The sequence below is a fragment of the Maylandia zebra genome, linkage group LG20 (genome assembly GCF_041146795.1).
Source record: "Maylandia zebra isolate NMK-2024a linkage group LG20, Mzebra_GT3a, whole genome shotgun sequence".
Taxonomy (NCBI): Eukaryota; Metazoa; Chordata; class Actinopteri; order Cichliformes; family Cichlidae; genus Maylandia; species Maylandia zebra.
The window spans coordinates 30,096,275-30,107,419 of NC_135186.1; the positions used below are offsets into that span (position 1 = coordinate 30,096,275).

Sequence of the window (11,145 nt, forward strand, 5' to 3'; positions counted from 1 at the left end):
TTACATTTGATCATGCTCCACAGTGGTGTAGTGTGTGGTGAAGGCGCGGTTTACCACATAGCGCTGTGATGTGGGACACTGGTTAAAGTTGGGAGCTGGCTGCTTTGTGCTCAGCTCCATAGGAGTATCTTCTTTTGTACAGGCTCTGATCTGCACCCTGTTTATAATCTCCCCCAGTTTTACATTGCAAACAGAAAGCACGTGCGTGCCGAGACAGCTGGCTCATCAGGCTGTCTGTTGCTGTCATGACCTCACTGAGGCAGTTATTGTCTCTGTGTTTTTAGCTGTCTGATGTGTAGTGATGATGTCTTGTAAATAAGAGGGGTTGCAGTCCAGGTGTGTGTGCATCTTGGGTGGTGGTCCAGAGACAGGTGGTGGAATATATTAGTCATACTGCATGTTGCATCTTGCTACACTCATCTTGTTCTCTTCCTTAAACAGAGCTTGTGATTTATCTTGTGTACCTAATTCTCTTCACGTGTAGAATAAGTGTCACAACCTACTGTGTGATGTTGGCCTGCACCCCTATATTCAGACTTTTATCATCTTCAATTTGTATCTTCTAGGCACAGATTCTGTTGGACTGTGGAGAGGACAACATCTGTGTTCCTGACTTGAAGCTGGCAGTTAGCGGGTGAGTCTTTTTCCTTAGCTGTTGCTAAAAATCCCAGAGCATATAGGTTTTAGAAAATAGAATAAAGTTCAATGGATATTACACAGTGAACCCTGAACAGGATTACAAACACTGAAATTTTCACCTCCGCTATGCAAAAAGAGACCCTAAAGCATAAAAACAGCTGTTATTGTTGTTCTCTACTTTCTGTTTAGTTTAACAAACCACAGTGTGAGTGTTAATAGCTACAATTTTGAAGTACAGTAGGGGCACCATTCGTTAAAAACAAAACAAAGCAGGAAATAGCTCAGCTCCACAGGTGCTGTGACAAACGCTAAAGGGGGAAAGACAGAAAAGATGAAAGGAATCTGTTTGCAAGAGGCCCAACCCTGTCTTCATCGCCATCCCCGCTACACTTTGATTCGAGAAATCTGTTAGCAGTTTTCTCAAAAATAACTGCCTCCCTGATACTCCCTGCTCTGCTCTGTCATTTTGATTTCACATTCCTATATTTATCTACCATCTGACCCCATTTTTCCCAATGTATAACTTATCTATTACATATGGAACAACCTGCTGGGATTCTGCTGCGCCCCATCCGATAGAAACCCAGACGCAGAAAGTGTGATTAGTGCAATTAAAATTATACTTTGTTGATTTTCGTCTGCTCTGCAGTAAATTATGGCAGCCTAATAGTTGTTGGAGGGGGTGATCAGATGGTCATGATTTAGTGGAATTTCAGAGAAAAATGTATCCAACATTTGTACGATGTTTTTTTTTCTATTCCGCTGCCAAATCACATAACCTGTTAGACCAAGGGTCCCTCAGGGAAGTCTTAGGGTTTTGTGGTGTTTTCTAATTTTGAGGCTTTGTTTGCTTTAAAAAGTGCCATGTCAGTTAAAATCAGGCCCCAGCTGAATCTTTGGCCAGCAGAGGATCGGCTTTATAACTCGTCTCCCTTTTGCTGTCTCTTGCTTTTATGAGAATAGACTTTAATTAAAAGTGCCCTTGTAGCCCTTCTTGTGGAATTTCTCTTTGTGCCTAGCTTTGGAGGAAGGTGTAGGGAGTGAGAAAAAGCAATAATTGGGAGATGCTTTATAATTCTGCGCCTTTTGTATGTCTTTAATATCACATGGGGAAAAAAATTATGTAAAGTGGGCTATTTTGAGATTAATCTAATTGTTGCATTTTTGCAGCCAGGTTCTAAATAAAATAGATCTTATAAGCACAGAGCATGCAGTTATATTAGTTTTATTAGAGCAATTTGCAATTTATTGCCTGTTCCACTGCCAGCAAATGGGAACAAAGAATGCCCTTGTTTACTTGGAAAACAACTTAATCCATGTTTATTTATGGAGGTATTTATCTAGTGACCCAACTAATCATTTGGGGGTTTCTTTGTTTTGTATTTCTTTTTCCTTGGGTCCTCAGTGACAGGAAGGAAGTCTACCTTGGTGATGACAACTCACTGACCTTGACATTCAATGCCAGGAATGAGGGTGAGGGAGGGGCATATGAAGCAGACCTGTATGTGGTGCTGCCCCCTGAAGCTGACTACATTGGCATTGCCCGCAATAATGAGGTGAATAGAAACAATCAAACTGACACCCTGATTTTGGGACTATTGGGACTTTAATCTTGATGATTTTCTTTCGATGTGGTTTGACCAGTCTGTCCTCTTTTCCAGACCTTGACCCAGTTGACTTGCAGCTATGAGACGGAGAACCAGACCCGATACCTCAGCTGTGATTTGGGGAACCCAATGAAGTCGGGCACCAATGTAGGAGCAATGTTGTCTTTTGGCTGTCTTTCTCTTTTAGCTCAGTGCTTAAGAAGTTTAAGTGTTGTGACACAAACAAGGTTGTTTGTTTGCTTGTTTTGTTTACATAGGACATATAAATAGTATCTGAAATTTAATGTATCAGTTATCAGTTCATAGAAACTAAAAAAGGAAGTGATGCGATCTTCATTTTGGGTGTGGACAGCACAGGAAAAGTCAACGTGTGTCAGGAAATGGTGTGGCAGGAAGTACAGGCTACATTTGTTCTATTGGTTCCCTTTTTTATTGATTGAGTCACAAGTCAGCATGTTTTTAATAGGTTTGCGGTGCAAGACAGTTGGCTACATGTTAACTCAAAGCGACAAAAAGACTTCTTTATTGTAAATGGATCTGACTGAATGACCCCTTAATAATGTGCAGCACAGGAACAAGAAGTCACATTTTTGTGCTGCAACATGCTCAAGCAGTCAGTCAGTAATTTTAGGTCCTTTCCTTTTCTCTGTTACTTGTAATGAGAAAAAATTCAGAGGATGTTAATATGTCTGAACTTCCTTTCCTTAGCTCTGGGCAGGCCTACGTTTCACAGTGCCGCGGCTGAAGGACACACACAAAACGATTCAGTTCGAGGCGCAAATCCGCAGGTACAATTTCATGTGATCACCAACACAGGAAAAAATAGCAAAAGTGTACACAATATCAACTACTTCTGATTTAATAGTACTGATTTTCACAACTCTCAAATTACATCAGCTAATCAGATCTTCTTTTTTTTTCCATTCTCTGTTTCCACAGCAAAAATGAGAATAATTCCCATAGTGAGGTTGTAGCCTCCAAGCTGGAGGTGATTGTTAAGGCTGATGTCATTCTACAGGGGTGAGCTGAGTGTTAGAATTCCCCCATTCGTGCTTTTGTGACTTCATTAAATCCCTAGTGCCTCCCTACACATACTCTCATACCCCTCCTTCCCATTTTAAGTGTGTCTCGACCAGATAAGGTCTTCTTTCCGCCGGCCAACTGGAAACTGACCAAAAATTACAACGTGGAGGTGGACGTTGGGCCTGCCGTGGAACACATCTATGAGGTAATCGATGTTAGCTGTGCATGCTCAGTGGGGTTGAGCAGATTGGTTTGGAAAGCAGATATTATAGTTTAAAAAAAAAAGAAGGAGGAGGAAGACAGAGGAGGAAAACCAGATCACACGGTGGGATTTGCGCCAGTGCAGATCCATGGATTTGTGGATTAAAAAAAGTACACCAGATATTAATATTTCAACATGGGAAAGAAACTGCTTGGAGAAACAAATGAAAAACTTAAGGGGACTCTTACAGTTTTTTTTAATGTTTGATATAGTAAAATGTTTCTTTTTCACTCCTTTTTCCAGCTTGTGAACAATGGCCCTAGTAGGATCAGCCACACCCTACTTGAGCTGCGCTGCCCTTTCCGTGTCCAAGGTCAAACTCTCCTTTACCCTCTGGAGTTCTCCACTGAAGGCCCCATTAACTGCACAGCTGACAAAAACATGAACCACCGAAACCTTAAAGTGAGTGACATTCAGATGAACACCTCTCAGGGTCAAATGAGGCAAAGTCAGAGAGTGAAGATCTCCCATCATTTCCCTGTGTGATTCCCAACGGTTGGCCCACACCCACCTTCTCCACCCTGAATCTCGACTCCACCCAGGACACTTTCCCCACCACTGCTTTGAAGTTCAAACTCTTCCCTATGCTCAGCACAGCTTGATGAACCACCTCACCCAGCAACACACTCATTCATCTACAACACCCCCTCATACTAAGTTGTAACTTGGGGATTTTGTGGGCAAAACATTTTAGTGTGGTTGTTTGTGTTTACATGTGACGTTTGACAGATGTTGAGCAGAGCTGTGAGTGGTCATCTGTCTTAGCTGTGATCTAATGTTTTTCCCACCCCCTAGTGAATTGCTAAGTATGGTGTATTTCCATGGGAATCCATAAGCAGTAGAGCTCACATGCTTCTGATTAATGACAAAAAGCCTCAGGGTCATGCTAACATTAGGTCTTATATTGACAGAAAGGGTGGTGCACTTTTTTTGCCTAGTGAGGTCAGTATCTGTGTTGTTCTAATGGGTGGCTGGTGTGTTTCTGTTTTCCTTTAGCTCCAGCGCTCATCCACGGAGTCACCTATTCTGGCGCTAAAGGGCCATGAGCATCGCCTCGAGAGGAGGGACGTCCACAAGAATCAGCTTGCTCATTTGACTAACCTGGTAAGGCACTTAGCGGGAAATTGTCACATTCTGTAAGAGCAACATGTTTTATGCATGAATGAACCCTGTCGGACAAAAGGGTGGAGTCTAGCAGTCGGGGACTGATTGTGATAGTGTCTTTAAAGCAAAGGAATGACAAGCTTTAGTTTGTAGTTTGGAGTAAGTATGATGATGGAAGTAAATTCATTTTTGCACCACACATAAACTTATATTTGAAACTATAGATTTGATGCTTTTCTGTGCGACCCTGTTTTGGTGACACTGGCCCTGCTCCTACATGAAGCTCTGGGGACGGGAAATTAGGTTATGATGTCGTTAAAAGGGAGGGGTCAGAGGTTACAGGCTTGTCCCATTGTGGTGATTAACATTAAAGAGCCTTTAGTAGTGGTGGGGAAAAAGGCATGGGAGGCTTTTTGACTGTGATGCACTGCTTAGTTCACAGACTTGTCTCTAATTTTTGGCTCTGGGTGTTATAAGCCTGCTCAGCCCCCACACACTGGTCCTATTGATCCACCCAGCTGTAGGTAGCTGCTCTATCTCCCTCTCTGTGGATACCTGCCTCTACCAAAGAAGTCTTTGTCTCTGTGCCCGTCTCTCCTAACTGTGGTCGTTTATCAAGCATGTCCAATGACACTCTAGTATGAAGCAGCCCTTTCTCCTGTTTCTCTTGTGTCTGCACTTTTTCCTTATGCCTGAGAGAATAGACATCTCCATTCAGCACGAGTCTTGATCAGAATGCATTACTGTTTTGTGGTCAGAGAAGGTGAGATGGTGAGAATTGTAGATGACCTGTTTAGTTTTTGAAGGACTGGGATTAACTGCACCAAAACTCAAAAGACTTCCAAATTACTTTGATTTAAAATGGCCTCACTTTCATTGTGTTGTGGGACATGCAACATTCAGTGGCACTGAATGGGGAGCTCTTTGAAGACAATAGTGGTATATCTTATTGTTCTAGCACATGTAATACATTTGAAACCACTTTACAGACTTTTCTGCTTGCTAAAAGCAGGACTTCTTGGTTCAAAGATACCAGACGACTGGGGTGTTTCTGTGCATGTCCTCTTTGTGCTTGTGTGGGCTCTCTCTGGGCACTCCAGCTTCCTCCCACAGTCCAAAGACCTGCATGTTAGGTTAATTGGTGACTCTAAATTGTCCGTAGATGTGAATGCCTGTTTCTCTGTGTTAGCCTTTCAAAGGACTGCAAGCCTGTCCAGGGTGTACTCCGGCTCTCGTCTTATGACAGCTGGGATAGGCTCCAGCCACCTTGCTACCCTGAATTGGACAAGCTGCTAAGAAAATGGAAGGATGGAAAAAATTTGTAGGCTAATAATGGCCGAGCGCTTTACACGTATGTTTAAGGCCTTTAAAACCTCATGGGTTTACCAAGTTGGGATACCTGGCAGATGTTTATCTTTATCAGGGGCTGAACCAAAGTCCTCTTTATTAACAATCTATTAACATACTGACTGTAGACACGTATTAGTCTTAATTCTGTCCTTATTAATGTTGAATGACTGCCATATTTATGAACCAGCAACGGTAACTGTCAGCTTCAAGATTAACTAATTATAAATCTAACATCAAGCATGTCATATATGAAAAAGGGCTTCCACGTATTTGATAGTTCTGTTATGTTTTACCTTACCAAATGCTCTCATTATCTTACTTGAAATATGGCTGCAGTTAACAGTAGTTTTACCTGATCAACACTCTGATTCAAAACCACCTAATTTATTATTAGCACCATTGAAGCGTAATTGTAAAACTTCACAGACCGCTTCCGTACAGTAGCTGTGTTTTCAAGCTCAACTGTCATTTTATTAAGGATCCATGCCTCCATGATCCAGCTCTTGACCACATAATCCTGCCAGTGAGGATATATGTGGGAACTGGGTCTGAGGCATCTTTGGCATTCGACCATGTGCATGTCATTTTCACAAACCTTTGAGGCCCTGCTGCCCTTGGGCATCAAGCATGACTACCGAACGGAAACAGACTGATATGCTCTCTGTCTGTCTGAATAATTATTAAGACTGTCTAAGACTGAGCCTAAAGGAACTAGGCGGGTACCCTCTTCTCCTACTTTTGCCTTTCTCTGTGTAATAAGTAAACTAATGGGTTCCCGCAGGAAACCCGCCGAAACCTCTCAGTCTAGGGGTGGTCTGGCTACAGTACCTTTAAAACAGAGTGTGCACATGTTTTAAAATGTTAAATGTATCAAGCTGCACTATGGGGATCTAATTAAGATTGTGTACTCTACAGTCTTGAGAAAAATGGGCTGGTTTTAGTGGTTGGGCAATAATGTGGCGAGTGGTGCATGCTGCATTTTTACAGTCTCATGACATTCCTTCAATCTAATTCGAAGCAGGCGTGCAATAGGGATCATAACATTGGGTTCTTTGTTATATTTGTATATTTGTTCCACCGGCTTTTATTTATCTGTTCTGCTAGTTTTTAGATTTGCTTTAATAACTTCCACTTGAATTTAGGCTTTGTCATATTATTTAAGTTTAGTGGGAATAAATTTTTTTTCAGATGGTATTCTCGCACAAAATGGCTTGACATGTATTTAACATCGCTAACCGCATCATAATGATGGCATTCTCTCTGCACAGAACTGCTCTACTGTGGACTGCTGGAAAGTTGAATGCAATGTGGGTCTTCTGCAGAAGGGGACTACAGCTATCCTTAAAATGCGATCCCGTGTCTGGGCTGAGACCTTCACTGAGGTTTGTGGGGGAAGAACCTTGCCATACAAACTCCCCACACACATACTGTACATTTTACATATCTTCCAAACATAAGACAAAATACAGTAATAAATTGATCTTCCCCTACCAGTGGCTGTATATTTTCTCATGTCAGGCTCTGGGAGGAAGTAAGAAGCCATTTTTATTAAAGCGTTATTAAAACAACACTGAGACTCGACCTCAAATGTGCTGCTAGGAAAGGCAAATAGTTGGAGTTGTCAGTAAGACATGTTTGGTTGTGATCAATTTGTACTCAGCAGCAGCTCTGAATCAGTTAACAGTATTACCAGTTACGCATATTTGCCTAAACAAATGAGACAACAGTTGCTTTCTGAGGATGCAGTTTGCTCCACACTGGTGTTCATACTGCAGCTTCTACCAGTGTTTGTCATGTCTAAAATACACAGATTATTTCCCATTTATGTGGTATGTACTGAAAATTTAATATTTGGTTACCACAGCTTCTCATAGGGTAGGAATGCTAAAGGGTGTTAAGCAGGGAGATGCACATGGTCAATGTCGCCACCTAGTGTATAACTAGTATATTATATGCATTTTGAATGTAATTTCTTTTTTCTTCTTCAGAGAGCTTATAAGCAATATGTGCTGGAGTGCCTGGCAGAATACCGTGTGAAGAAGATGCCATATGCAATCCAGCCTAAACTTTTTCCCAGTGGAAACAAAAAGGTATTTAATGTGTTTATTAAGTTATTCAATTTATTAGAACTTGTTCATTTCACACAAATCTATATTTTTAGTACATATTTTTGTATTGTTGTAGTTTGGAAGAAGACATCTTGTCTTGTCATCCTCAGGTGGTGACTCCAGTGGTTTGGAACAAGCCGGATATTGAGAACTCAGTTCCACTGTGGATCATCATCTTGGCTATTCTGGCTGGTTTACTGCTTCTGGCTCTTCTCATATACATCTTATACAGAGTGAGTACTGCTGTGATATAAAAGAATCATAGCATGCTTTTGATCTGAAAGATCAATTAATGGGCTGGTTTTCTGTTCTCATTTATGTTTCCTGCATTTCTGAAATGTTTTTTTTTCTTCTTGCAGTTGGGCTTCTTCAAACGATCTGACCCTTACGGCACTGCCATGGAGAAAGCGGAACTCAAACCGCAGGCTGCCTCTGAAGCCTAAAAGACCACCAAAGCTACCAAAACCACAGTACCTGGCCATATGATTGCAACGGAGAATTGTGGTGGAATATGTAGAGTGGATTTAAAAAAAAGAAAGAAAGACAGAAGCAGTTGAAGAGTTACAAGAAAGAAAGACTACTGGAACTCCACTGTGCTGCACTAGAGGAAGACAAAACTCCAAAGATCTCAAAGCCAAATGAATGTTTTCTTTTTCTATTTTTAATTTATGTCTTTTTTGCTGGCAGGGTTGGACTGTTATCAAATGGAACTTGTGTCAATGCATAAGGCTAACATTGGACTGTACAACAAAAAACGACTGCAGAAGAAATGCAGGCTACCGTCAACCTGCAGATGCAGGAAGATGGGTTTAATTTTATGGATTCTTGGTATGGATCATTTTGTTATTTCCCTGTAACTGCCTTATATTGGTGCTAATGATCTGATATGATTGCTGCCTCTAACAGGATATGGCCACATGTTGCTTGTGGCATCTAGGAGCTGTGAATTATGCTGCCTGCTGAGGCCTGAAAGTATTCTGATATCTCCTAAACACATTTAATTGACAAAAAATAAGAAAACTGTTTATCTGCCTTTAGTAAAGGCAACATTACATCGACAAATATTTAACAACAAAACCTGTTTTAAAGCTCAGATTTCATAGCTAATTGTAATTCAATTCCTTTGCTAAAATTTAAGTAATTTTAAATCCCAACTATTCAGAGGTGCTGATTCTTGCCCAGTGCATGCTGGGATATGCTCCACCACTCCACCACTCCGGAAATTTAAAAAAATGCATAGATGGACATTTCTCACCCGACCATGGAACTGATCTCTCTCTGCCTCAGGTTGGTGGACAGTGCCGGGTTAAGTTGTTTTTGCACTCAAAGGAAATCTACTGATATTATTCCAAAGACACCAAAGACTGACTGACCTTCCTTTGAGTTCTGAATTTGACTCCTACTGATCACTTTGTTTAAATCCTGTATGTTTGAGTCGAGAGTTACCAGTGCTGGCAATGTCATTGTTGTGTAGTCGACTGGGATGGGACTGGAACCACCACAGACCTGTGAAACCTCATGTAAGGCCTGAAGCAGTGTGGTGCTTCTGTCAAAACGCAGTGTTCTCAAGATTTAGTTTTAATGTCATTACTCCTGCTTTGTTTGGATTGGGTTCATTCAAGATGGAAGCCTAAATGAAGCAAATTGTGCTTACGGTGGAGGAAATAAGCATATAATGATATATATATATTTTAAACTGAAGACATGACAATCAGCAATCCTGTAGCCTCGACAGTAGGCTGAAGGCAGAATGATTCTTTTTCAGCATAAAATGTGTGTTGCTGTGAGATACTGTATTTTTCTATTCTTTTTTTTTTCTCTTTTTTTGTGTAAATGCTGCCCATGCTTAAAATGAGAAGTAGCTGAAGCCATCCCACACCCAGAGGCTGCAGGGACGCAACATTAAAATGCCTCGTGTTGGTTTCTTTTGACATATGCATAAGTTTAATGTGTCCTTAATGTAAATACTTAGTGCTTGTCAGTTACCGTTCCAGTTGTGTGTGTTTACATGTATACATGCGAGATTTCATGAATACATGCATTTGTGTGGATGGTATATTTATGAATGTTTGTTTTTGCCTTATTACCTTTCCCACTGCCTAGTCCTTTTTATGCCAATCACATCAGTAGCTTGAGATAATTGAGCTTAACCAGTTCTGCGTTACTTTTAAAATTGATAGCATAAATACCTCTAACAAAGGGATGACAGCTAGGCACTGGGAACTACATGTTGTTTGGAAGTGCAATATTTATATTCACTTGTTTTAATATTACAGTGCTTTCTTTTGATTTATGTTTTGTTTGTGATTGATTTGTGATAAATCAGACCTTTACGTGTGAAGGTGATGAACATGTAGCCAAATCCTTTGTTGGTGGTTCACTTGCTTTTTCTCACTAAGCATTATTTCAGGTGTGAAAGTTTTTGTTTTTCAAGGATTTTTCCCACTTCATATGTACTCACCACTGCAGGACCTTTCTGATCTCACTTTTTGTAGCATAGATTTTCATAAAAATACAAGCACATTTCTGGTATGTTGAATTAGTTTGGTGATTTATGTGCTCTGGTGTTGCACCTGTCCAAACAGCATCATACTGACCGTCTGCAATGCATTTGTTTGCTTCATTAAATTCTCTTCATAAATCCCCTTGTAGTTGATAGATACAATTTTCCAGATAGTCCACAAAATTTGCGTTTGGAAAATTATTTTTATCCTAAAATGTAGTCAGTAGACATTGTTTTTTTTGTTTGTTTTTTAAACGAAACACAGAAAATCATTATTTATAATGATGGGATAATTTTACTTCTTCCTCCTCAGTTACATCAGGAGAAAGCACTGGTTTCTTCATTTTGTTATTTACATGTCTTAGCCAGGACTTTCAAAAAGGTGTTGTAAATATTAATAAGATGGAGAATTGTGAATATCCTCACCCCATATTGGGGAGACCCTTTAATGTCAGGTGGAATGGGGGCTCTTTGAAGGTCAATTTTTACCTGTTACGGTTTGTACTTTAAATAAAATGATTCCTTTTTAAACATGTTTGTACTGTCATT

General features: G+C 40.5%; 1 protein-coding gene across 1 annotated transcript in view; it reads left to right on the forward strand.

The window, feature by feature from the left end:
* itga5 (integrin, alpha 5 (fibronectin receptor, alpha polypeptide)) overlaps nucleotides 1-11,127 on the forward strand; it is a 36,278-nt gene extending 25,151 nt beyond the window's left edge. Inside the window, exons 19-30 of the mRNA XM_004560405.6 lie at nucleotides 567-634; nucleotides 2,045-2,195; nucleotides 2,301-2,393; nucleotides 2,955-3,034; nucleotides 3,186-3,266; nucleotides 3,369-3,474; nucleotides 3,775-3,933; nucleotides 4,528-4,635; nucleotides 7,254-7,367; nucleotides 7,974-8,075; nucleotides 8,204-8,326; nucleotides 8,453-11,127. Coding sequence (XP_004560462.2) covers nucleotides 567-634; nucleotides 2,045-2,195; nucleotides 2,301-2,393; nucleotides 2,955-3,034; nucleotides 3,186-3,266; nucleotides 3,369-3,474; nucleotides 3,775-3,933; nucleotides 4,528-4,635; nucleotides 7,254-7,367; nucleotides 7,974-8,075; nucleotides 8,204-8,326; nucleotides 8,453-8,536 — 1,269 coding nt within the window. The 3' untranslated portion in view covers nucleotides 8,537-11,127. The remainder of the gene's footprint in view (nucleotides 1-566; nucleotides 635-2,044; nucleotides 2,196-2,300; nucleotides 2,394-2,954; nucleotides 3,035-3,185; nucleotides 3,267-3,368; nucleotides 3,475-3,774; nucleotides 3,934-4,527; nucleotides 4,636-7,253; nucleotides 7,368-7,973; nucleotides 8,076-8,203; nucleotides 8,327-8,452) is intronic.
* Nucleotides 11,128-11,145: the final 18 nt, after the last annotated feature.